At 27.7% G+C, this 27,991-nt stretch overlaps 2 protein-coding genes across 2 annotated transcripts; both read right to left on the reverse strand.

The window, feature by feature from the left end:
• Positions 1-1,617: 1,617 nt before the first annotated feature.
• On the reverse strand, positions 1,618-6,545 carry LOC134833252 (aminopeptidase N-like). The gene is made up of 6 exons (XM_063847513.1): positions 6,043-6,545; positions 4,744-4,908; positions 4,419-4,688; positions 3,987-4,360; positions 3,728-3,809; positions 1,618-3,186 (listed from the first exon to the last, which is right to left on the reverse strand). Exons 1-6 carry the CDS (start codon positions 6,522-6,524, stop codon positions 1,713-1,715), a joined length of 2,847 nt encoding a protein of 948 aa, XP_063703583.1. The 5' UTR covers positions 6,525-6,545; the 3' UTR covers positions 1,618-1,712.
• Positions 6,546-9,658: 3,113 nt separating this feature from the next.
• LOC134833137 (actin-binding LIM protein 1) lies at positions 9,659-27,746 on the reverse strand. Its single transcript, XM_063847362.1, has 12 exons — positions 27,611-27,746; positions 16,915-17,225; positions 15,435-15,688; positions 14,997-15,378; positions 14,803-14,868; positions 14,204-14,715; positions 13,363-13,536; positions 13,168-13,307; positions 12,972-13,075; positions 11,937-12,003; positions 11,636-11,877; positions 9,659-10,987 (listed from the first exon to the last, which is right to left on the reverse strand). Exons 1-12 carry the CDS (start codon positions 27,612-27,614, stop codon positions 10,874-10,876), a joined length of 2,370 nt encoding a protein of 789 aa, XP_063703432.1. The 5' UTR covers positions 27,615-27,746; the 3' UTR covers positions 9,659-10,873.
• Between the last annotated feature and the right edge of the window lie 245 nt (positions 27,747-27,991).

A 27,991-nucleotide genomic window follows, 5' to 3' on the forward strand; every position in this document is an offset into this window, starting at 1 on the left:
ATTAGCCAAAGTAAATTTGCTAGTTTACTGTTAATTTCTTATTTTTTTTTTTTAATTTTTAGAAAAAAAATTAATATTAACAGATTGAAATCTTATAAAAATTACAATTTTTTAATAAATTATTTCAGATAATGTAGAATTTTTAAAAATAATTTTTTTAACCAATTTCAAGCCTAAAAATAAAATTTGTGTCAATATTTGAACGAAAAAGTAATTTTGGTTGAAAAAATTTTTTTTTTAATTTATAAAAATTGTAACTTTTCAACTTAATTGATTTTTTTTTAAGAATTTTATTTATTAAAATTTTTATTTTAAAAATTTTTAACAATTTTTACTTGAAAAATTGAGAAAATTTAACTTTTGATGAAATAATTATTTTTTTCAGAAAATTGAAATTTAAAATAATTTTTTTTCGAAATTTTTTTCATGAAATTTTTTTTTTATTTCGTTTTAGGCCGCTCCAAATTTATTTCGAACTTTTTGTCCCAAAAACATTTTTTCAAAATGGGGGGGGGCATCAAAAAAAAAAAATTTTTTGAAATACTTTTTCATACAAAATGACAAATATTCAATGAATTTTTGAAAAATTGATTCATAATTTTCGTCATTTTTAATGTATTTCAAAATAATTTCTTTTTACGAAATATTTTTTCAGAGCAATTTTGAAAAAAATTTTTAAATAATTTTTCACAAAAAAAACAACTAAAATTTGAAAAAATCAGTTCAAAAAAAAATTTTTTTTTATTTAAATTTAAAAAATATTTTAAAGAAGGAAATTATTTATAATTTTATCATTTTCAATAAAAATTATTAAAATTTTTTTTTTTAAAAATTTTTAACAATTTTTTTATGCCAAAAAACGGTATTTTTGATGAAATTTTTTTTTAAATAATTTTTTTTTATTTTGCCCCATTATTTTTAAAACAAAATTTTTTCATGGGACAAAAAGTTCAAATAAATTTTTCCTTATTTTGAAAATTAAAAAAAAAAATATTTTTTTTGAAAAAGATTTTCAAATGGCGGTTTTTTTATCAATTAACATTTAACTCAAAAACTATAAATTTTTTCTCAAACTTTTAAGCCTAAAATTTAGGTAATTCAAAAAAATTTTTTTTTTATTAATTGTAACAAATCTTAACCTAAAATTTATAAAAAATATTAAAATTTCTGTTAAAAACGAGTCAAAAAAAGTTCAAAAGTCAATTTTTCATAATTTAATACTCTTTTTTTTCAAATTTAGCCTTAAAAATGTTCAATTTTATAAACAACAATAATAATCCCTCTGAATTTCAAAAATTGAACTCAAATTCTTCTTAAATCTGAATAGCAAAAGCTCTTAGGGATAATTTTTGTAAAATAAAGAAGCAACATTGTACATTAAATTTTTTATCTAGAGCATTTCAAGCATCAAACTCTTGACCTAAAAAGTACAACTTTTACTTAATTTCAAGTGTAAATTCATAAAAACCTCTTAAAATCGCGTAATACTCACCTGTCTTATCATAAAAACGGTTTTTTATCAGTTATCGCTGATCAGTAGTAATCAATAACGATATTGTGTCAATACAAAGGCAATTGAACAAAAATATTTGTTAATCGTCAATAAAATAAAAAAAATATTTGATAAATTTATGATTTTATTAGATAAAAACTCCTATTTTATGCCTCTTATTTACTCGTTGATATCACAAAATTGCGCGTCGATGCGTGCCTTATTGAAGCAAATAACCGATGACTAACAACATGCCAAGGAAAAGTGTGGAAACGATATTTGTGGTAGCGCCATCTTTGTAATATTCCACGAAGAAGGATCTGATTTCGGTCTCGTGTTTCTCAGACCATAAGATATTTTCTTTGGGTGTCTCCAAAACTTTTACTTTTTCTTCTTCCGTGAAATATCCCTCCTTGGTGAGTTCCTCCATGAGATCGGTGAATTGATCACTGAGTTCCTTTGAGGTTACGCGTTCCGCCATTGAAATGACGTTTGTTTTGACAGGTGATGGCGGGTTGTATTTCGCTTGGATTTCTTTGTGATGATCTTTGACGAACGCCATTGCGTTTTCTAAACCGGTTTGACCACTGGCATAAACTCCTTGCAAGACGCGATTTCGCTCTTGAATACGGAATTTAACTGGACTGTCATCAGCAATCGAAGAGTTCAAATATTTCTTTTGGATCTCAGAGTTTTGAGGGCATCCCAAGGCATTAATGTAAGTTGTACGTAAATCCTGATCTTGTTGCTTCTCAAGACGCTTCATCATTTTATCAAAGTCCTCTTCATTCGCTTCACGTAAACCACTGCAATAGACAATATAACGAACATCTGATTCAATTTCTTTGTTGTCATCCTCGAGTACTTGCTTAACGCGATCTTTGGTGTCGCTGATGCATTTGGCATCATTAGTGCGACATGCCCAGTCAATGGCGATTGTGCGCGCATGTTTATCGGAAAGTCGCTCATCTTCGCCGCCATCATGCGACGTGAGTTCCGCAAACAATGGCGACACGATCTCTTGCACGAAACGCATAAAGTGATCATAACTTGGCGATCCGAGTAATTGACGTTGCAGGTAACGTAAACCACTGCTGGCAGAGGACCATGGCACAAAGTGCATCTCTTTCTTCATGTATTCCATGAGACGGAAGACGCTTGGGTAGTCTTTGATATTAGCACGTGCCAAATTGAGCAAGTCATCAACGAGTTGGGCACGATTGAAGGGATGGATTTCGTCGAATTTGTCTGATTTCAATTTTTCGCCAATTTGATGCCACAGTTTTTCGTCGTAGTTAACGCGATAGTAACCGGTTTCTTGTTTGTTGAAGACAATCCAGTCGTCAACAGTCCATGCGGGATTTTCTTTGGCAGGTTCGATCGTAGTTGATTTTTCAGTTAACCAATATTGAGGTTTGGTATCGTCGAATTTGGCGTGCGTAGCGGAAGCCATGTTGATCGGAACAACCCAAGTATCGTCAGTTTCGTCGCCAACTTTGTAGGTGAATCGTTTTTGGGTTAAGATGAGTTTGTTATCGTCGGTACGTTCGACTTCGATCAAGGGATAACCAGCTTTTGTAGACCATGAATCCATGAATTTTTTCATAGTGATCTCTTTGGGGATGTGCTCAGCGCCCTCTACAGCAGTTTGGAGACCAGCAGATAAGTGATCGGGATTGGCAGCTTTGAAGGAACTGTCGAGAAAGAAAAAATTGTCATGAGTTTTGAGGTTATGTTTAAAAAAAAAAAATTGAGGTTATGTTTAAAAAAAAATTTTGAGGTTATGTTTAAAAAAATTTGAGGTTATGTTTAAAAATAAATTTTGAGGTTAATTTTTAAAAAAAATTTGAGGTTATGTTTAAAAAAAAATTTTGAGGTTATGTTTAAAAAAATTTTTTTGAGGTTATGTTTAAAAAATTTTTGAGGTCAAGTTTAAAAAAATTTTTTGAGGTTATGTTTAAAAAAAATTTTGAGGTTATGTTTAAAAAAAAATTTTGAGGTTATGTTTAAAAAAAATTTTTTGAGGTTATGTTTAAAAAAAATTTTGAGGTTATGTTAAAAAAAAATCTTGAGGTTATGTTTAAAAAAATTTTTTTGAGATTATGTTTAAAAATAAATTTTGAGGTTATGTTTAAAAAAAATTTTGAGGTTATGTTTAAAAAAAATTTTGAGGTTATGTTTAAAAAAAAATTTTGAGGTTTCAAATATCTAAAGAAACATTTAATAAAAACTTACTTTTCTTCCAAATAGGCATTAAGACCCTTGGCAAACAATTCATCAGTCATGGCATGTTGAACCATACGAAGTACGCTTCCAGCTACAAAAGATAACGACAAAAAATTAATAAAAATACGTTTGACGTTATCATCTTAATCTATAATGAATTCGAAACCATTGAATTTGGCTTCGATGTTGCCACATGTGATAAGCCGACATTTCAAGCGTTTTCAAGGCTAAAGTACCCGCGATAAACCACTCAAACCCAAATACTTACATTTAGCATAAGCGATGTCATCGAACAAATTTCGTACAGCAACTGGATTCTCCACGTAATGCGTCATCGGGCGTTTTGTCTCCAAGGCATCCGACTCCATGGCATCTTGCAAATTTTCAAAGATGAAGAAACCCATTTCATCGTAATCCGGATACAAAGTATCTACAGTTGTGTATTGATATAACGTGGCAAAACCTTCGTTTAACCACAAATAACTCCACCATTCGGGCGCAACCAAGTTACCGAACCATTGATGAGCAAATTCGTGAGCAATGATGCCAGCGATGCGACGTTTTGTGTTCAAGGCGTGATATTCTTTGTTGTAGAGCAGCAATTCTTCACGGTATGTTACTAAGCCCCAGTTTTCCATGGCACTAAAATGTTCCTTTGATTAGTTTCAGAAATTTTTAATGAAAATTTAAAAAAAATTACCCAGCTTGGAAATCAGGAATAGAAATTTGATCCATTTTTTCCAACTTGAAGTTGATTCCAAAGTATCTTTCTTGCTCAGTGAGGACTTCGACGCCAGTTTTCACGCCATATTCTCCTTCTTTAGCATCAATAGCTTCTGGGCGAGCAAAAAGCTTTTGCGGGACTTTGCCTTTCTCATTTAATTCGGTAAATGTAAAGTCCGAAACAACGAAAGCGATCAAATAGGGTTGAACAGAGGGCGTTGTTGCGAATTTTGTTGTAGCTGTTCCACTGTTTTTATATAAAAATTAATCACGTGACTTTTTTTTTACAGAAAGGAACTTACTCTCCATTTTGTACGATGTCAGCGATTTCCATGTTCGAAATTGCGTGATAGGGTTCGTCTCCGTGGGTGATTTCAATGTCAAAAGTAGCTCTAAGTCCGGGTTCATCATAACAGGGGAACGCATGACGAGCGTCAGTTGACTCAAATTGTGTGGTAGCGAGCCATCTATGAAAGTTTTTAGGTTAAAATTGATTTGAATTTAAATAGGGGGTAATTTTTTTACAGATTTACTCGTAAAGGCTTAAGCTTAAGGCCTTTTTTAGAAGAAACATATAGGCCTTTTTAAAATCCTTTAAGAGATAATCAAAAAAAAAAACAAAGAGCAATGAACTGAACGATGAAAGCTGATTGGTCAACATCATCTGTAAAAGCTGGATCCATCGAAAAAGTAAAGTAAAGTTGAGGCTTTGCAAAGTTTCATGGAAATTTTTTTTTCCAAATTTTTATTTTTTAAAAAAAATTTTTTTCAATTTTTTCGAAAAAATATAAATTTGGAAAAACTTTCTTTGAAATTTTGCAAGGCCTCATTTTTAAGCCCACAGGGTCTCATAAAAAGGGCTATTTTATCTCAATGGGCCTCAAGTAGAGCAAATTAATTAAAATAGGCCTTAAAAAAGCCTCTTGAGGCCTTGGATGTTTATATTAAATCCAAACCAAGCAATATTTAAACGAATTGTCGACACAAGAGATTTGTGAGCATTTTAGAAAAAAATCGTGACGTAATTAAGAGCAAGTTTAGAAGAATGAAATTGAAAGTAATTCTGTATTTTCCCTTAGATTTACAAAAATCAACACAGTAAATAAATAAAATTGTGAACACATCATATATGGGAGACTCGAAATTTTACATCCGCTATTTTGAGGTTACTTAAGTAAAAAATGAAAAAAATAATCTAAAATAATTTACTTTGTTCACATTTAAGGATATTATACACAAAAATTGTTAAGTATATATCACATGATTTCATAATTCTATCGAAAAAAAATATGGCATGAGATTTTTTGATAGTTTTGTGTTAGTTACATAGTCCTAAAGTAGTCGAAAAAACTAAATTCAAAGTTTTGAAATGAGCTTCAGTTTTTCTAGGCACTTTTAAGTTCGTTAGGTATGCCAAAGAGGTACTTTAAAAACCCCAAACCCACTAAAAATGTCTGAAATCTCAAAAAATCGTTCTAGAATTTTGAATTTATGATTTTTCGATTACTTTAGGTCTAACTAACACAAAATCATCAAAAAAAAACTCTTGCCATATTTTTTTTTTCGGTAAAATCACGAGATCAGGTGATGTAAGTACTTACTTTGTTTTTCCCTCAGCATCAACGTAGGACGAACGATAAAATCCGCCGTTATCTGTTCTCAAATTGCCCTTGTACGTGATAAAAAGAACACATTGTGTTTCGACGTCATACACTTTTGTCAAATCAAAGACCATATGTTCCGTAACCTCATCATAGGTGAATTCCACCTTTCGTTCCTTTTCGTCATTACACGACACATTTGAAGACTCAATCGTCAATTGACGTTGATGGATCGTAACTTTATCCGTTTTCTCCGTAATATTGAGCGTAATTTCAACTTCGCCCGTAAAATCGAAATCTTCTTTGTCCACGCGCGTGGTTAATCTCACATTGTAACTAATTGGGATCGAGTTATTGGGCAGGCGATAACTGACATCAGCGCGTTCTTTTGTGAAAGAAGCCACGGGCTCGTAAATGGGGTTAGCGAATGCAGTTGTGGCTAAGAAGCAGCACAAAACTGCAAAGAGAGACAATTTTGTCATTTTTATCCGTTCGTACCGTTCCGAAAATGAAAACTAGTGACACGTTAATGGCTAATCGGGGTTTTTATGCCTTTTCCTATCGATTGCGCGAATCTATCTTATCAATCGTAGATACTATTGGAAAGGCTTATCATGTTGTTAATATTGTTGCACGAGACTAGTATTAAATATTTTTTCGACACAGAAACAAATTTCGTGGAATTATGAAAAGGCGCTAAATTGTTGATTTGAGACAAAGTCCAATTTTAATTTTTGTTTGTTGAATTTTTATGAAAATTAAATTTTCTCATTACTGAGAGTTATAAAAATCTCTTATCACTGAATTTTTTGTAAAAATTCTTAATTACTACAAACCTTTCCGATAAAATTTTATGATATTTATTTTTCCTGATTTCCAGTTAATTTTTTATTTTTTTAAAAATATTAAATTGTTGACTAATTTTTATTTAGCAAATACTTGAAGATCAGAAGATAATTTGCTGAGATAAGATAGAGAAATGTCATATAAAATTGCTTTTTAATTTTTTATGATTCATTTCCGTAATCTTTGGGGGAACTACAAAGTCTTTAGAAAATTAAATGAAATTTAGATAAAATGATATTTTTTTTCATTTTAAAATATTTTTTTTTTAAATAAAATAAATTCCCAATATATTTTCAAATCTAATCTTTAAATTCGGTGATGAATTACGAAATACGTGACATTGTATTTTTTTCATTGCTTAATTAATAAAACCACGTAAGGGTTTATCTTATCAAATTTATTTCATCATTTGTTGATACTGAATTTGATTTTGGGAAGTCAAATGCGAGTAAAGGCAACAAACTCGCGATAAAAAAAATATACCTACCGTTGCAATAAAAATTCTAGACTAATCGAGCGATTTCCTGAAGTTTGATAAGAAAAATTATCGGATGAGTAATTAATTGCTCTATAAATAATTTTGTTCAAAAAACAATTTTTTCGTTTACGTTTCAAGTTTTTTTTGGAGTGTTTTTTAATGTGATTTTTTTAAAATGGGGTGAAGGTATACTGTTGACTAAAATTTTTTATGGTAACCCAAACTCAATAGACTTCCGATACTTTCTTGCAATTTTTATGCTCTTTCAGAAAAATATACCCTGAAGGCTCTAGTTTTTAAGACAAATGAGAAAAACTCAAATATTTATGAGTCCAATCTATGAGTTTTGAGTTGCAAAAAAATGAAAAATTAGAGCCCCTCTGATAAATTTTAATCCATTTGGAGCAAAATTTGACAAAAATGGCTTTGACACAGTTTTTGATTTAGTTTTGCTCTTGATTTAGTTTTCAAAACAAAACTATGTCAAAGGAAATTTTTTTTTTTTCAGTTTCAATTTTTTGGCAGTTTTGAGTTATAAAATGGTTAAAAATGATAAATTAGAGCCCTCTGACAAATTTTTATCCATTTGGAGCAAAATTTGACAAAAATGGCTTTGACACAGTTTTTGATTTAGTTTTGCTCTTGATTTAGTTTTCAAAACAAAACTATGTCAAAGGAAAATTTTTTTTTCAGTTTCAATTTTTTTGGCAGTTTTGAGTTATAAAATGGTTAAAAATGATAAATTAGAGCCCTCTGACAAATTTTTATCCATTTGGAGCAAAATTTGACAAAAATGGCTTTGACACAGTTTTTGATTTAGTTTTGCTCTTGATTTAGTTTTCAAAACAAAACTATGTCAAAGAAAAAATGATTAAAAATGATAAGTTAGAGCCTTCTGACAAATTTTTGTCAAAGGAAAAAATTTTTTTCAGTTTCAATTTTTGGCAGTTTTGAGTTATAAAATGATTAAAAATGATAAATTAGAGCCTTCTGACAAATTTTTATCCATTTGGAGCAAAATTTGACAAAAATGGCTTTGACACAGTTTTTGATTTAGTTTTGCTCTTGATTTAGTTTTCAAAACAAAACTATGTCAAAGAAATTTTTTTTTTTCAGTTTCAATTTTTTGGCAGTTTTGAGTTATAAAATGGTTAAAAATGATAAATTAGAGCCTTCTGACAAATTTTTATCCATTTGGAGCAAGATTTGACAAAAATAGCTTTGACACAGTTTTTTTTCAGGCTTTTGAGACACAGCAAATTAGAGCCTTTTTTTATCCATTTGGAGCAAGATTTGACAAAAATGGCTTTGACACAGTTTTTGATTTAGTTTTGCTCTTGATTTAGTTTTTAAAACAAAACTATGTCAAAGAAAAAAATTTTTTTCAGTTTCAATTTTTTGGCAGTTTTGAGTTATAAAATGATTAAAAATGATAAATTAGAGCCTTCTGACAAATTTTTATCCATTTAGAGCAAAATTTGACAAAAATGGCTTTGACACAGTTTTTGATTTAGTTTTGCTCTTGATTTAGTTTTCAAAACAAAACTATGTCAAAATTTTTATCCATTTGAAGTTTTCAATTTTTTTTTTTCAGTTTCAATTTTTTGGCAGTTTTGAGTTATAAAATGATTAAAAATGATAAATTAGAGCCTTCTGACAAATTTTTATCCATTTGGAGCAAAATTTGACAAAAATGGCTTTGACACAGTTTTTGATTTAGTTTTGCTCTTGATTTAGTTTTCAAAACAAAACTATGTCAAAGAAAAAAAATTTTTTTTTCATCTTCAAAGGAAAAAATTTTTTTTTCAGTTTCAATTTTTTGGCAGTTTTGAGTTATAAAATGATTAAAAATGATAAATTAGAGCCTTCTGACAAATTTTTATCCATTTTTTCCTTTGACACAGTTTTTGATAGTTTCCAGTTTTGAGTTATAAAATGAATATTCACTTTCTTGCAATTGTAAAAGAAAAAAATACCCCGGAGGCTTTGTATCTTAAGACAACTGAGAAAAATTGGAAAATTCATGGCTTTTGAACTTACAAAAGAACATAATTTTGGAAATTTGGCCTTCATTATTTCGCATATTTTTTGTTAAAACACTCAAAAATATATGGTGCTGAAAAAGCAAAATTTTTATTTGATTTCCATTTCAATTAATTTTTCCTCATATAATTTATTCATGAATTTTTATAATTTTTTCTTTTTAATTCTATTTAACATATTTATTTTTTTTGTTTATGTCTCATTATCATTAATAGCAAATTACATAATTTTTTGTTTTTTTTTTTTTACTTTTATTAACGTAAATTGATTTCCTACATTTTTTTTATTGTTAATTTTTTTTTTACCACGATGCGACAAAAGCAATTTGTTGTACTGCCAGATTTGATTTTTTTTTTTATTTTTAAATTATAAAAAAAATGTGATGTGTGTAAATTTTTTTCATCTTTTGGCTTTCATTGGATGATGATTAATTTAAATATAAATGCAATAAATACAGGAGTTTGAATGCTTTTACATACAAAAAGTACTATTTTTACTCAAATTTCTATCGTTATCATCATTTAGAGGGAAAGTGATGTCTGTTAAAATCTTACAAGTTAAGGCTCTAAGCAATTTTTTCGTCTTAAATTTCTAATAAAAAAGGGAAGGGATTTAAATAAATAGAAAGAGATGCACCTGAAATTGCTTTTTTTGGCGTGTTTCACGGTCTTCAAAGCATTTTTTTACATTCTAACTGCCTCAAAAATATTTCTTCGTTCCCTTATTTACTAATTTCTACTGTTTTGTGTTTTTTTAATATTTCCAAAAATATATTTTCTCATCTTTTTATCTCGGTTCCTGTAATTTTTTATATTTTTATTTATTTTATGAACATTAAAGACGTTTAAACTTGACTGATGACCGCGAAAGCGAAACTAAATTTCAAAGCGACTTATTCTAAGAATTTTTTATTGTTTTTATTATTTTTTATTAAAGGACATCGTCAACAATGTCACCAAAGTTCTTTAGAGGCCTTTTTATTTTTTTTAAAGCATTCAACTATTTTTTTCTCCCTTTTTAAAATATTTTTTAAAATCATCAAATAAATTAATTTTAATAATAAAAATTTAAAAAAACTCGTTTGAACTCAAATTTGGCTTAAAATTATTTTTTTTTATATATTAAAATAATTATATAAATACAATCATTCTCAAAAAAAAAAAAATAGTTGTCAAGAAAAAAAGGAACATAATTTGTGATAAAACATAAAAAAGCTGCCGAGTACAAATAAAGGGCATACAATATTCATTTAAAAATAAAACTTACAAAAAAGGCAAATTATTTGATTATAAAAGTCGGTTCCTACACTAAACTTAATGAAATATAAAAAAATTGAAGCTGTCTGATTATTTTCACCCCTCAAATAGTTTTCGTAAAATATTTTTTTAATACGTTTGGGTTAGATTTATTTTTTTTTGTAGAATAGAATAATTGGTAGAATTTGATGAAAATTTTTTTCCGTGTTTAAAAGAGTCGAGCTCGTCGTTTTATTTCACTGCGTCTCCATTGTGGGAGCCGGTAGAATTCGGATCGTGTGCATTGGAATACCGCTTCAAATTCCGTGTCAGATAGATGGCGCTAAAATTAAAAAAAAAATAAGAATTAATTTATTTTATTTAATTTTAATCTATTTTTTTTTAAAGAATAATTAATATTAAACAATTGTTTTTATTGATAAATAATTAATTTAATTTAAAATTTAAATAAATTAAAAATAAATAAAGTTTAAAAATTTAGTAATTAAATTAATTAATTCGAAATTCGAATTTATTAACAATTAAATTATTTTTTTAAAATAATTTTTATTTAAATTTAAATGTTGATAAATTCAAATTTCGAATTATTTAATAATTAAATTAAATTAAAAATTGAATTAATTAAAAATTTTAAAAATTTAATAAATTTATTTAATTAATTTAACTGTTTAATTTATTTTATTTTTAATTTAATTTAATTATTAAATAATTATATTAATTTTTTTTTATAAATATTTAATTAAATTTTTTTACAATTAATTAAAAGTTTATTTTTTTCATTTGAATTATTTTATATAAATTAAATTAATTATTTTTGAATTGAAAAAAAATTAATTTAATTAAAAATTCAAACAAAATAATAAATTTATTTTATTTTCTAATTTTTTTAAATTTTTAATTAAATATTTTATTTTATTTTTTAATTTAAATTAATTAATATATCAAACAATTCTAGAAAAAAAATACTTACCTCCAAATTACACCGATCAACATCGGCAGGCAGACGATAATTCGTAATCAGCAGTAGATGGTATGGATAAATTTTGGCTGGTTCGTGCACAAGCATACTGTGTGCCATATTTGGTAAGCTACGACGAATATTGACGCCTTGTTGCGGATAATGGAACGACAGAGCACCCGAATATGTACTGCTTGCCGGAATATCGGCACCTAATGCACGTCGATCGCCATCGGTAATTGAGTCAACAGACACTAAAAACGACAAAAATTCTTAAAATCCGTTAAAAATCATCAAAAAAAACTCAACTTACCATCCGACTTTCCACAACTAAACTCTGTGCTATGCGTTTTGTCGCCCAATCCTCCATAAGAAAAGTCCTGATAATCGAAAAATTTCATAAGAAATCAAAAATTCACGAGAAAAAATGAGCAAAATTGGTTCATTTCATGGCACCTCACGACCACACATTGACTGAACATTGAAAAAAGTTTGAAATTAAATTCTAACATGCCACAACAATCATTCCGAACCGATCTAATCTATAAAAATATCGCTAAAAAATTATTAATTTTTCTAAAATTGTAAAAAAAATGAACATCTAGAGTCGTAAAAAACTGAAAACTACTTTTGATGCATAAAAAGCTTACAGAAGGTCCATGTGTTGAACCACTTGTCGTAAATGTTTGAGATCGAGGGGCTAAACCGTAACCTGGTTTCGGGACTTGACGTAATGAACTCACCACTGTTGATACATTTTTTTTGGGTTTTAATGAGATTCCAGGTAAGCAAGGGAGAGAATTTTTTGTTAAAATTAGAAAAAAATTAAATTTAAAAAGTTTCAAATTTAAAAGTGAAATATGTCAATTTTTTGATAAAATTTAAATTTTTGAGCAATTTTTAATTTAATTTTTAAAATTTTAATTTAAAAAATTTTAAATAATTAATTCAAAAATTAAATAATTAAAATTTTAAAAATTTAAATAAAATTAAATTTAAATTAAAATTTAATTTAAATTAATTAAATTTATTAAATTAATAAAATTTTAAATAATTTTTTGTTTAATTTAAATTATGTAAAAAAATAAAAAAACTTTAAATATTAAAAATTCAACTTTTTTGATCAAAATTTAAATTTTAGAATTTTTTTGTACTAAAAATTTAATTATTTAATTAAAAATTGCTCAAAATTGACTAAAAATTATGACATCTTTCATTTTTTGAACTCTATAAAATTATTTTTTAAAAAAATTCATTGAAAAAAACGAAACAAAACTCATGAAACTCATAAAATAAACTCAATCACCACCGCGAAGTGCCATTTTTAACCATTTTCAGACAGACTTACAGAACTATACCCGCTAACATAGCCACTGCGATATGAGGCTGGTAATGTGTTTGGCTGTTTAAAGCCATATCCAGGCTTTGGTGGTGATCGATAAGAATGAATAACTAATAAAAAATTATAAAAAATATTAATTTATAAAAAAATGAAAAAAATAATGGAAAAGTACTAAAAAAAAAAATTGAAAATCAGCTTTTACCATTATAACTTGGCGCATTATTTATTGCACGTCCTACAGATCCGCGATAACTGGTTGACCTGTCAAATTGTTCGTCTTCGTAGAAAGGCTTTTGATGGTCTAAATTGCGAGATGGCGATGCACCGATCGGGGATTCGTATCTAAAAATTAATAAAATTTAGATTTTTTTTTAATTTTTAGCTAAAAAATTCTTACCGTAAGCGATACATGGGTTCTTTTGCAGCAGATGGCGTTCTCGACGAGTTTCTGGGATCCAAATGGCTTTGCTTCCAACGACGGTATTTGGCGTGTTCCTTCAAATCTTTCAAGATGACAGCTCCCATGCCGCTGTTGATTTTCTTTAGCTCTTCTTGTTCCTTGTTCAAGCGTCTGAAATTGAAATTTTTAAATTTTTTTTTGTTAATTTAATTTTTTTATTATTTTTGTTTAATTTTTTAAGAATTTAATTTTTATGATAATATTTTTTTACTTTTTCATTTTTTTTTTTGTAAATTTAATTTTATTATTTTTAATTATTTATTTATTTAATTATTTTTGATATTTTTTTTTATTTAATTTATTAATTTTTTTTTTCATGAGAAAATTCTTTTGAGCTAAGATAAAAATTAAAAATGTTTCGGTTTCTCTTTCATAATTTTTAAGAAAATTCTTCAGATGAACGTTTATAAAAATTTAAAAATTTTAGAAAATTTTAAAAATTTTAGTAAGTTTTTGATTTATAAAATATAAAAATTATCATAAGAAAAATTTTTTTTTCCTCTTTTTACATTTTTTTTTTCAATAAAAAATTTTCGATTTGAATTTTTTGAAAAAAATTAGAAAAAAAAAAAAATTTCATTGAAACTAAATATTTTTCTCTTTTTTAATTTTTTTTAAAGAAATTATTCAAATTTCTTTTTTTTAAAATACATATATTAATTTTAATTTTTTAAAAAATATTTTAAAAATTTTTAAGAAAATTTAACTTTTTGGATAAAATCCAAAATATTTTTTAATTTTTTTTTCAGAAAAAACAACATTTTCAAAAAAAACTTACTCATCAACCTCATCCTTGGGCGCCTTATCTTTGCCATTCTCCTCCTCATCATCCGACACGGGCACTCCCTTATACGAGTCCGAATAGCGTCGTCGCCGCTCTGGATCTGTGTACGGATAGGGCGGCGCCGGAAAATCATCTCGTTCAATTTTTGGCTTTTCGCCGGCAGTGGGTTTCTTCGCAGCTGGATAGTGCGACATCTCAATGGGTTCTTCGTTGTTCATGCCGGGACTCTTGGGACGCGGCGTTTCGCTCCGAATGCTATCAACCAGCACCTTCATGGCACTCCTGCTGCGCGAATGAGGTCTCGACGGAGGACGATCGCGATCGTAGCTGGTATGGGGGCGATGAAAGTGCGGCGAAACGGGTGGGCGATCGTACGGCTCAATGGGTTTCCGCAAGTAATGTGGCTCATCCGTGAGATAGCTGTACGTGTAAATGCGAGAAATGTCCTCGAAACCAGGTCTGCCATATTCGCGCAAGATGAGACCCGGCGATTGAGTGCGATGATACTGAAATTACGGAAGAAAAGTGTCAAAATTTGCTTGAAAAAGCGGGATTTTGCGAAAAACAAACAAAAAACCAACTAAACTACTGACCTTTTTGTATGAATTAGGACTATAAAGTGACCCGTTAACGCTTGGGGTGCGTGAATGTAATGAAAACTGAAAAAAATCATAAAAAAAACTCAAAAGCAACTCAAAAAAATCATAAAAGTGCATGCCTCAAAAATATTTTCAAACCATAAAATACCGAAAATAGCCTAAAAAACTAATTTTTCACCCAAATTTACCTGTAATTCGCTCGCGCTTGTGCTAATGCGATCACATTCTGTATCAGTAAAGTGCCCATTTGCACTTCCCGGCACACTCGATCCATTTATTATCGTCCCATTGAACTCTGCTGAGGGTCCAGGTCCGCAACGTGGATGCCAAATAGCGCCTCCTTGCAAATACATCTCCTCCCCGTCACCGAATGGGTCGCCGCATTTCGTGCAACGAGCGCATGTCGGATGGAAATGATGATTATCGCCAGCTTGCAACACTTTTCCGCTGATAAAACGATTGCAGTACGCACATTTGACCCCAAAGGCCTTCTGGTAGTCCTTTTCGCAGTACGGCACGCCATCTTTGCCCATGTATTCGCCGTTTAAGGTGCAACCACACGATTGACATCTAAAAAAAATTTTTTTTAAATTTTTTTTTTATTTTTAGAATTGAAGAAAACTCACTTGAAACACCAAATATGCCATTGACGATCGAGTGCGATGAGCGCTTGACCTTCCTTGAGTGCCTCGCCGCATCCTGCGCAATCATTCGGATCGTTGGATTTCGGAATTTGAGGTTTTCGCACGCTTTCGTGCTCCTGCTGTGATGCCGTAGCAATTTTTGGACTAGATGTGACACTGCCGCTCGTGAGTTTTTTGATCGAAGGCGATCCCGTGATGCATGCTTCGCAGACAACTTCCTTGCCCGTGTTGGTAACCTTTCGCAAAACCGTTATTTGTTAATGAACGAGTGGTTGTCAGTTTAGAATTTAGACTTGCATGCGTTAAAAAGTCTATTCTACGTGTGAAAATTGAGGTCTTTAAAGTAATTTTGAGTGAAAGACTCATTTTTGAAATATTTTTTGTATGAAATTCGTTAAAAATTAAAAATTTTAGAACAAACTTTGTAAGAAATTGAAACTTTTAGTACAAACTTTGTCAAAAATTGAAATTTTTAGAACAGATTTTGTCAAAAATCAAAATTTTTAGAACAAAGTTTTTCAAAAATTGAAATATTTAGAACAAACTTTGTCAAAAATTTAAATTTTTAGAACAAACTTTGTCACAAATCAAAATTTTTAGAACGAACTTTGTCAAAAATCAAAATTTTTAGAACAAATTTTAACAAAAATTGAAATTTTTAGAACAAATTTTGTCAAAAATCAAAATTTTTAGAACGAACTTTGTCAAAAATTTAAATTTTTAGAACAAACTTTGTCAAAAATTCAAATTTTTAGAACAGATTTTGTCAAAAATTAAAATTTTTAGAACAAACTTTGTCAAAAATTTAAATTTTTGAAACAAATTTTGTCACAAATCAAAATTTTTAGAACGAACTTTGTCAAAAGTTTAAATTTTTAGAACAAACTTTGTCAAAAATTGAAATTTTTAGAACAAATTTTGTCAAAAATTGAAATTTTTAGAACAGATTTTGTCAAAAATCAAAATTTTTAGAACAAATTTTGTCAAAAATCAAAATTTTTAGAACGAACTTTGTCAAAAATTTAAATTTTTAGAACAAACTTTGTCAAAAATTCAAATTTTTAGAACAGATTTTGTCAAAAATTAAAATTTTTTTTTTTAGAACAAACTTTGTCAAAAATTTAAATTTTTGAAACAAATTTTGTCACAAATCAAAATTTTTAGAACGAACTTTGTCAAAAGTTTAAATTTTTAGAACAAACTTTGTCAAAAATTAAAATTTTTAGAACAAACTTTGTAAGAAATTGAAATTTTTAGAACAAACTTTGTAAGAAATTGAAATTTTTAGAACAAACTTTGTCAAAAATTTAAATTCTTAGAAAAAATCTTGTCGAAAAATGATATTTTCAACTAAAATTTCGTTAAAAACCGAAATTTGAATGAATATAATTTAATTTTTAGTTGTCAACATTACTTCAAGGACCCCTCAAATAAAAAAAAAAAAACTGATTAAAAAAATTACCTTTGCTCCAGATTGGAACGGCTGATTGCACCGATTGCAAGTGAAGCACTTTTGATGGTACGTCTTGCCCATCGTTTGCACAACTTCGCCCTCAACGTAGTCATTGCAGGCCGAACACTTTGTCCCATAAAGCTTTTGATAGTCTGAGGTACAATAGTACGCACCGTCTTTGGAAAAGAATCCGCCGGTGGCAAGAGATTTGTTGCATTTCTTACATTGGAAACACGCCTTGTGAAAATATTTTTCGCTCACACGCAAAACTTCGCCGGAACACTTTTTCTGACACTTTGCACAAGCAATTTTTGTTTTACCTGCAACGAAAAAAGAAAAAAATTAAAAAATCGATTTCTAAGCTTTCAAAGTCTCTCCAATTAGTTGTATTTGCGAAAATAATGAACGCTCGCTAATGTATTTCAATTAACGGCGTCGCGTTAGAAACAACAACGATGACGGCATCAAAGTCTCTAACAATTGCTGAAGGTCTCCATTTCCGAGAAATCCGGTGAAAAAATTCTTCAATTACTTAATTAAAAACCTTAAATGAGAATGCCTAACCACATTAAACATATTTTTACAGTCAAGTGATTCGTACCGCATGCCGCACACAGAAAAAATTAACTTCTCGTGAATGCAACAAATGCATCGATTCGATTGAAATTTTTATAAAAATAGAGGAGAGAACCGTCTTTCTATCTTCACTTCATTTCAATTAAATTAACTTTTTTTTTTATGGGGCATTTCCAGTGAAAAAAATGTCTTTGTGGGTTTTGATGTCTGTCCGTAAGAAAAAAAATTATTAAAAATTTGTTAAAAACTTAAAAAAATTTTTTTATGAAAAAATTTAAATATTTAATAATTTAAAAAAATTTTAATATTTAATTAATTTAATTAATATTTAATATTTAAATTATTTTTTGAAAATTAGATAAAATGTATTTTTTACGAGTTCTTTATGAAAAATATTTTAAATATTATTAAAAATTATTAAGAAAAATATTTAAAAAAAAATTGAGAATTGTAAATTTAGTTTTTTTTTTGAATTGAAGCTCTAAAAAGATAAAAAACGATCAAAATTTCAACAAAGAAAAAAAAATATTGAAAATTTAAATTTTGGCTCTCATGCTTTTATTTCCTTGCTAAATTTTTTTTTATTATTTTAAAATTTTTATTTTTTTTTCATAATTTTTGTTTAACTCATTTTAGTTACAAGAAGTTTTTCGATTTTACTGATGTTCAACATACACAAAATTTTCCTGAACATTAAATTTTGCAATTTCGCCCCAATGCACATTCTCAGAATTTTTACCAATGCGATTTTTAGACTACTGAAAAAAAAAGAAAATTTTTTCCAATGCACATTCTAAATTATTTTGGAAAATTTTCCCAAAGCAAATTTTGAAAATATGTCCTAATGCACACTCGAAATTATTAACCCAATGCATATTCAGAAAATTTGCCCTAATGCAACTTTTGAAAAATTGTCCCATTATACATTCTAAATTTTTAGCCCAATACACATTTTAGAAAATACCCTTAAAGCATATTTTAAATTTTTGACCCAATGCACATTCTCAGAATTTATCCCAATCTGATTGCTAAACGTTTGTCCCAAGTTTGTCCCAATGCATATTTAGAAAATTTATCCCAAGGCACATTCCTTATTTTTGACCTGATTCACATTTTGAAAAATTTTCCCAAAACACATTCTGAAATTTGCCCTAAAGCACATTCTAAATTTTTGACTCAATGCTTATTTTTAGAATTTTCCTTTTTTTGATAAATAATTACCGAAATACGCTCAAGTCCCTAATGACAATTTTTCAACATTTTTACTATATTTAGTTAGATGCTATTTTTAGTATTAACACGATACACGCATTGCATTTCACACCCATAAATCCCAATTTATGTACGTTCACATAAAAAGTTCACTCTCGATGAACATAAAACTTTCGTTTATTTTTTCAAGCTGAATTTGATGAAGTCTCTGTTTTAAAAATAAACAAATAAACGAAAGTAACTTCCTATTTATAAACAAATAAAAAAAATAATCTAACACTTGATCGAATCAAGATGTTTATCCAAAAGATTATCTTTTTTTTTCAATGTTACCAGATTTCGTGTTGAATTCCAATTCAAGCGCTAAAACTTTGTTTAACCCAATTTTCGATTATTCGACCTTCCCGACAATCAATTCTTATCGCTTACTAGTTCAATAGAACACCAAAGTCTGAAGCGCAAACAAACAAAAAAAAATGCCACGGCAATTAATTTACGCTTTCATAAAGAGAGGCAGAATGTATTCCCAAATGAAAAATTGTTGCCGTTATTAATGGTGGTTATCATTATCAACCAGCAACAATTTTATTAGTAGGTATGTATTTTGTGTACAGAGCATTCATGTGTCTACCTGTCTACAAGTCAAAAGCAGCGAATAGCGCACCCAGACAGATAGACAAGCAAAATGACGACGACAAACGTAATAATAATAAAAAAGTTTAGAAATATCGTTCGTGGGTTCGTGAATTGTTACATAAAAGAAATGCTCCCAATTGAATCAAATTAGATTTGCATTTGAATGGAGGAGTGAATCACGGTTTAGAATGGATTTCTGTAAAATTTATAATGATTCAAATTAATTTCAGGTAAAACTGTTAATGCTCAATTAGATTTTCTTGAGCCCTTATTGTTATTATAATCTAATCAATCAAATAATTAAACATATGGTTTCTAAATGATGGTAAGTATTTAATGAGCAGTTGGATGGGATACATAAGGCATCGAGGTAAGTTAAATATATAGTAGAAATCTTTTAATACAAATTTACTCTCATATTTAGAGCTTTAAATTAAAATCCATACAAATTTTGTAACGAAATAACTCAAATTTGGCTTAACGAATATTTTTGGGGGTTTTTTAAGAGTGTTAGGCTTGGCTAAGAGAAGGTTTAGGAGCAGAAAAAATGATAAAATTTTTAAGGGAATTTGTGAAAAAAATAATAAGAAAAATTTTTCAAATTTGACATGTAAGATTCATGCAATTCATATACATGCAATATATGCAATAAATCTTACATTTAAGAGATTTTCTTAGTTTTTTAATAAATTTTCCCAATTTTTGCTTGAAAACATTCTCTTAGTTAACCTTAAAAAAATAAACAAAATTAAGTCAAAATTTCAGTCATTTTGGTTTTAATGGGAAATTTAGGTCTTATTTTTAGACCTTCAGGGGCTAAAATAAAAGTTTTTTAAAGTTTTCTAACATTTTGTAGTTTTTTCAAAAAAAAAAATAAAGAAAAAATAAAAGTTGAGTAAATTTTATGATTTGCAATCAAAAATTTTTATATTTTCCATGGAAAAATGTATAAAATTGTATGATTAGGTAATAGAATTTGGGCTCAAAAATAGAATTTTCTCAAAAATTAGTGAGTTAAAATTGAACTATTGAGCAAATAGAATATTCAATTTACTCAATTTACTCAGTTTTGTAAAATAAATTTCTCGAAAAACCTACAAAAAGTTGAAAAACTGTTAAGAAAACTTCAAAAATCTTTTATTTTAGACCCTGAGGGTCAAAAAATTTCGCACTGAGATCCTAATTTAAGGCACTTTTGACGGCATGATACGAAAAGTGTCATTTTGCTCTTTGATTCAAGCATTCAAATATTTCAGGACAAACAAGGAAGCTCTAAATTTTCGACATAAATGTTACAAGGTAAATTACTTGGTTTTTTGAACTTTTTGAAACTTTTCTAACTTTTTTAATTCATTTACTAATGTATTTTTTTAGGAATTCAGCATAAAATTTTTGTAATACTTATTTTTCATATTATTCCTTGAGTAAAGGATTAATTGAACGAATACAACAAAATGAAACGAGTAGTAACACTACCAACTAAAAAAAAATCAGCAAAAATCTTTCGAGTCATGTGAATTCATTTGTACCATGCAGATCTCCAAGAAGAACTAAAGAGTTACTTAATATGAATGTCCAACAAATCAGAGTGATTTTTGCTTTCCTTACTGATCATGCAAGATTGAACAAAAAATGTCCACAATGGGATACAGAGGATCAGCTGAATGCAGAAGAAACAACAGAGGCATCTAGAACCACTTAAATTGTTTTTTTCTCGAATAAGAGGAATCAACAAGGTGTTTTGTACCCAATAAAATCATTGTGAATAGATTTCTCAAGCTCCAAACATTAAAATTTTGTGCCAATGAAATGCAATGAAACCACTATAAGTTAAAAATAATTATTCGTCAAATTGAAACGTCGCTATCTGACATGAATGTTTAAAGACATAATTTGCAAAAGAGGACCTATTGATTCTTTCCTATTCCTATAATTGCATAAAATGGAAGAAAAGATCATTTAACCTCATTAACAGCCATATATGTTAAGAAACAGAGGACAATTAAGAGTTCCAAGAAGTGCAATATACGACTCTATGTGACATAAAGGATTGAATTATTTTAACAAAATGACTGTGATATGTGATATTAAAGACTATGATAGTTTAGAGACTTTTAAAATTAAGGCAAAGCAATATGTGATAAACGAAATAAGTATATGAAAAAGTGATATTAAACGAACTAGCCAAAAAACCGTCGCAATATCATCGTAAATGATGGAAAGAAATACAACAACAACAACCTTCAATGAACAAAAATCACAAGATATTTATTGAATTAGAAACTAAAAATTTGAACTACAAACTTTTCCAAGAAACCTTTACACAATTTTTCGCGTTAAATCGTTCACTTTAAATGAAACATGATAGCTCAACCATCATCTTTTTTAATAATAATAATACAAATCGAAATACAATTACAAAAAAGTCTTCCATCATCAACTATACCGCACACCATTCTCGTCAATTATAAGAAGTTTAATGAAAAAAACAAAAAAAAACTACTAATAATGTGTATGAAATAGTAAACAATATCTCAAAAAGTGATCTACAACTGTAACAAATTCCATCACGTCTCTAACGTAACATCATTCACTCAATCATTTCCAGTCGTCGTCTTCTCACATTGTTGTAACAAAAACCCAACTTGCTATAACGAGATTTACAACATTAACAAGCTACTTATATGGTTTATGTTAATAACTTTTGAGCATTTGAGATAAAAAAAAAGCAGCAAAGTTTCTGTTACAACAAAAATCAACTGCAAATGCAAATCGTAGTAAAGTGTTATCCAATTTGATTGACTGACTTGAACATTAAAATTTTTATTCCCTTAACAAGATTTGTCACACATACGCGATACAGCAAAGTTTCTTATTACAGCCGATTATTTCCCTTATCTTTATGGGTTTATTTTTTTTTACCGTGTAGCTTGATTTTTTTTTCTAACATATTCATTGTTTTACTTTTATTCGCAACTAAAACGCGTACGAAACAAGGTTCCGTATCGAATTACAATGATAAATGTTTGACACACATTTCCAAGGAATTTTTCGTTCAGAAAGAAAGTAGAAAAATTTTTACAAGAAATTTCAAAATAAATTGTTTTGATTTTAATTCTTGAGAAAAAATTTTTTTTATACCAAAGCGTTGAAAAAAAAGAAGAGATGATTATTAAAACAAACAAACAATTTTTTTAATTACAAAAAAAAAAATGTTTTGGATGACTGAGTGTTTAATTTTGATGGAATTATTTAAGTGTGGGTTGCATGACGATTTTTATTTAATATTTTTTTTTTAAATTTATTTTTGATTCAGAATCTCGCAAAGAAGCTTCAGAACAATGAGCAGCTTCAAACATGTGACTTATTTACATTTTTTTACGTCATTTACATAAAAATTTGAATAGAGACACGTTTTGCTATCTAAACATTGTTGACAAACATTCAGACACAGAAACACTGAAGTTACACAAAGCACAAATTTTTTTCGAGGTATTTTTATGAAAACACATGACTAAACATGAGGCGCTTATGTTTTGTGTTTTTTTTTTCGGAATTTCAAAGAATTTTTTTAGAATTTACTTAACTGGGTTTCCAGAAAAGTTCAGTTAACGACAATAATTTTTTTTCTTAATTTGAAGGTTGTAATTTTTGTGGAGTTACTTCTGATAAGAAGATAAAAAAAATTCGTTAAATTCGGTTATCAAATACGGAAACATTGAAAATATTTTTAAACTTGACCTTCAAAAGTACTTCAAGCTCATGTTTTGGGAATAATTTTTTTACATGAAACACCTCTGAATTGAATTTTATGGAAAATAAATCAATTTTGATGATCTTTTTAGTTGATATTTGAAAATTTTTTTTGAAGAGTTCTATGCTTCGAAATCATATTTTTTAATAATTTGTTTTTTTTTAGGTTTTTAATTATTTTTTTTTATTTAAAATTTTTTAATTATTAATAATAATATTTATTTAATTTTTATTAATTATTAATTAATTGTTTTTAAAATTTTAATAAAAATTTCTTGAGATAACTTTTTTTTAATAATTTGCTTTTTTTTAATTATTTATTTTAATAATGTTTAATTTAATTTTTATTTATTATTTATTTAATTATTTTTTAAAATTTTATCAAAATAAATTCTTGAGATAAATTTTTATTAAGTTGAATTAAATATTAATTTTATTAATTAAAAAAAAAAATTAATTTAATTTTTAAAAATTTATTAAAATTATTTTATTTGAACTTTCTTAAAATTCATAACTTATAAGGTTTAAAAAAAGTGTTAATTTAATTAAGAATTTAAATTTTTATTTTACTATTTGATCTTTTAGATGATTTTTTAAGTAAGAAATTTAGAAAAAAAATCAAAAATTGAGTAAGTTTCATAAAAAATGGCAAAAAATTTGTAAAAAAAAAAATTAAATTTAGTCAGTTTATTAATATTTTTTTTAAATTTTATTTAAAAATTATTTAAAAGATCAAATAATTTTTTTATGATTTTCTTATTTTTTTTTTCAAAGTCAAAAAAATAATTTTTTTCTTATTTTTTTTCAAATTGAATTTAAAAGAATTAAAGAAGATTATTTTAATGACAAAAACGATAAGACTTATAATTAAAATATAATAATTTAATTTTATTTAATATAAATAAATCTTTTAATTTTTTCCCAATTTTTTAAGTTAATCTCATCGATTGTTTAAATACTTCATTCGATGACATTTTTTAATGAAACCACTCAATCTTTTGATAATTTTCTTATAAAATTTACCGCTTCTTCTACTTCTTTCATCTCGCATCTTTCCGCCACATAATCTCACAGTCAATAAAATTAAGTCATTTTTCATCTGCCGAATTGAATCCAAAAATAGAAGAAACCTTACTGCGACTTGCTTCGAAGACGTGCCCGTCATTGATGCGGCAATAATAATAAAAGATGACAGTCTCTCTCACACATATGATGCCCGACAACGACACCGACGACGATAATAATGCTGATGTTCATCATTAAAACGCTGCCCGACTGTTTTTACGTTGATTCTTTCTGTATTTGAACAATTCACACACCTATCGAGTCGGAACACATTGCGACTTTGTACGGGACAGTTAACTTTTTTTTGTGTACATATGACTAAAAATAGCAATGTGATGTAACCCCTATTAGTCTAGGTTACTCACACAAAACACTCGGCGCGCATCATCAACACAGATCTCATTCTTGAAAAAAAAAATACAAAAAAAAAACAAAAAACGCCAATTTACTATTTATTACAATGTTCCCCATTCTGTTTCGTGCGTTGTTCATTCATTCATATGCAGGTCATGTCATGTCGTTTGCCGTAAAAGAGTTTCACGTGGACTTTAAAACGAGCCAGAAAGATAAAAAAAAAAACACAAAACAGGCATCTTCCCGTTAATTTCTTGCAAAATTCCGACAAAACAAGTCTCTGTTTTGTATTTATTTATCGCCGCCGCCGCATTCATTGTTTCAAGCAAAATATTTTTTTTTTTCATATTTGAGCAAAAATATTTCGTCATGACGTCAGCTTTTGTGCTCATGTGTTTTTTTTTCTCTGCTGCTCGTAGTCTGCGTGGAATGTCTGCTGTGTGCCATAAGCAGATAAGATTAGAAAAGCATCCGACGTGAATACCGCAAAAAAATATCGTGAAATTACAATAAATAATAATTAATTTGTGTTTGCCACTGGGCATTGGTTTGATTGTGGTGACAACAGCATTTTTGTCGTACGATTTTTATTTTTTTTTGTTTGTTTTTTATTGAATTTTTTGCTAAAAATTCTTTCTTTCACTTCTCACTTCAATTTTTCAGAAGTATCTCATTTGTTTACAAATTTTCGAAAATTCGAAAAGCTCATAATGCATCAGTTTTTCAAAAATTTGAACTAATTTTAATAAATTTCGAAAATTTAAACAAATTTTAATAATTTTCGAAAGTCGTAATTGAAGTTTGAGAATTAAAAGTTTGAGAATTTTTAGTTTTCGAAAATTAATTTTTTAAAAAAAATTCGACATATTTTTTTTATTTTCGAATAAAATTTTCTATCAATATTTTTATAAAATTTTAAAAAATCAGGCAAAAGCTTCCCAAAATATTTTCGAAATATGATAAAATAAAAATTTTCGAAAATAAAAAAATTCCGATTTTTTGATTTTTAACAATTTTATAAAAGATTTCTCTAAAAATTTTTGAAAATTCAAAATTAAAATTAATCAATTTTCGAAAATTTGATCCAATTTAAATCATTTTCGAAAATTGTAGGAGAAAATGAGTAAGTTTTCGAATTTGAGAATCTTTAGTTTTCGAAAATTTATTAAAAAAAACTTCGAAAATAATTTTTTTAAATTTAAAAAAAAAATTTTATCAATATTTTTATAAAATTTTAAAAAATCAGGCAAAATTCTCAAAACATTTTTGAAATATGACAAAATAAAAATTTTCGAAAATAAAAGAATTACAATTTTATAAAAGATTCCCTGCAAATTTTTGAAAATATGAAGAAAATTTTATATGATTTTCGAAATTAGATTAACTGATTTCTAAAATATATAACTAATTTTTAACTAAATATTTTCGAAAATTTGAAAATCTTCTTTAACTATTTTAGAAAAATTAGCTTCTCTTTCGGTTTTCGAAGATTATTGAAATTTGTAAAAATTTTCGAAAATTGATCTATAAGCTTTTCGAATTCCTGAAAAATTAGCTTTTTAAAAAATGTCAAATAAATGTTTTGTATTTATTTTCGAAAATTGATAGAGAAATTCATGAAGTTATTGAAGTTTGTTAACGAAACTCCTCAAAATTTTCGAAAATAGATACAAAAGGTCTTTAATTTTCGAAAAAGTATAGAAATCGATCTTAATTTCGAAGATGAGAAAAATATTTGTTCTTTGTTATGAAAATATTTTCAAGTTTTCGAAAATTCGTAAATATGTTTTTCGAATTCGAATTCGAAATTGGTACAAAAATTATGAAATTTTCGAAATTAAAGAAGAAATTATTCACATTTATAAAAAATGGTTTGAAAATTGGCTCAAAATTTCGTAAACTTGCAAAAAAGCATTCAAATTTTCAAAAATCAGGAAAAAATCTTATTCGAAAATTTTTCAAAAATTCTCATAATTTCGAAAATTCGAAAAAATATTTTAAATTTTCGAAAATTCATTTTCTAAATCAATTTTTTTTTCGAAAACTATAAAATTTCCTACTTTTTAGTACATTTCAACAAAAATGCATAATTTCAACCAACAATTTGTGTCATTGTTGTTACTTTTTTTTTGACTGCATGACAAGTGGTTCGAAAGTTAATTCATGAATTTTGTGTGAGCTCATTAACACCGCGTCATTATGCGTTGAATTTACATGCAATTTAATCCAAATAAAGAAAAAATTGTTGATAATCAGCAAACCGTATCCTTTCTCTCGTGTCTCGTCTCTTTTTTTTTGTGAGTTTCTGACATGACACCATTACACAACATATAATTTTATTACTCATTAACATATTTTTGATGATTGGATTATTTTTTATTGTGAGCTATTGTTTGAAAAGATTTTTTTTCTGTGTTCGAATGTCACCTCTATGGCAATAAAAAAAACTAAACGATTGGTCTCTTTGGTGATTTATGACTTTTTTTCATATTTTTTTTTTAAATCGTGAGTTTCGAACATGAACTGGTCAATATCGTCACTTTTTTTTGCGAGTGGCACAATAACAAACAAAAATGACATAATCGATTCTTCTTCCTTGCCTTTCATTCTTATTGGTTTATGTTTCGTCTTGTGTGTGTAAATACACGACCGGGCACTGTATTGCCGACTTTTTGCCCTTTTTCATTCTTCTGTCATTAAATTTTTGCGTTTTTTTCGTGATTTTAACGAAATTTTTGTAATTAAGCGATGTTTTAAAGCTTGAATTTTCGTAAAAATCACAAAATTTTCGCTTTCACACATTTTAAATGCACAAAAATTTTATTCCCATAATTGGAAGCGGTTTTCCTCAATTCCAAAATCCACTTTTTAACACTTTTTTCGCGTAATTTTCACTTTTTTCGTCGTCATTGCGACTTATTCGCCGCATTTAATTATAGAAAAGCTGATGAAAAGTCGAAATTTTCCTGCGTTGCACTTGTACATCGACGTCGTTCAACAACATTCGGCAAATATCGCAGAGGAACAGCAGCAGAAAACGCCCAAAAAAAGTTTGGCGAGACTTTGACCGGCCATGTAACTTGATGGAAAATCACTTTTTCCTACGTACCCATGATTTTTCACTCGTTTCCTCGAGCACTACACGGATTTTTGGATAATTTTTGTTGGAGCGTCGGTGGCTTTTTTTTTTTTGGATTTTCCCTTTTGGATTTTTACGCAGGGAAACGCGAAACTGTACGACCATCGACGACGAGAAAAAATAGACTGACAAAAATTTGACAGTGCACACGGGAGCTGGAACGAAATCGGATGGCGGCAATATATTGACGTGCCCAGGTGACAATATGCGATGAGAAGTAGCTGAAAAATAAGAAAAAAATTAATTTTTTTAAGGAAATTTGGTAAGATTTTATAAAAAAAATTAATAAAAAATTTTTTTTTCAGGAAATATCATCAAAAATACCGAAAACAGCCTAAATTTAATAAAAAA

The sequence above is a fragment of the Culicoides brevitarsis genome, chromosome 3 (assembly GCF_036172545.1).
Source record: "Culicoides brevitarsis isolate CSIRO-B50_1 chromosome 3, AGI_CSIRO_Cbre_v1, whole genome shotgun sequence".
In the NCBI taxonomy this organism is placed as follows: Eukaryota; Metazoa; Arthropoda; class Insecta; order Diptera; family Ceratopogonidae; genus Culicoides; species Culicoides brevitarsis.

Coding starts and splice junctions, on each gene's coding strand:
- LOC134833137 (XM_063847362.1), bottom strand. Junction 15,379..15,434: donor TGGCATATTTGGTGTTTCAA/GTGAGTTTTCTT, acceptor AATTTTTTTTAG/ATGTCAATCGTGTGGTTGCA. Junction 13,308..13,362: donor GAACCCATGTATCGCTTACG/GTAAGAATTTTT, acceptor ATTAATTTTTAG/ATACGAATCCCCGATCGGTG.
- LOC134833252 (XM_063847513.1), bottom strand. CDS start 6,524: ATGACAAAATTGTCTCTCTTTGCAGTTTTGTGCTGCTTCTTAGCCACA. Junction 3,810..3,986: donor TGACATCGCTTATGCTAAAT/GTAAGTATTTGG, acceptor TATCTTTTGTAG/CTGGAAGCGTACTTCGTATG. Junction 3,187..3,727: donor AATGCCTATTTGGAAGAAAA/GTAAGTTTTTAT, acceptor CTTTCTCGACAG/TTCCTTCAAAGCTGCCAATC.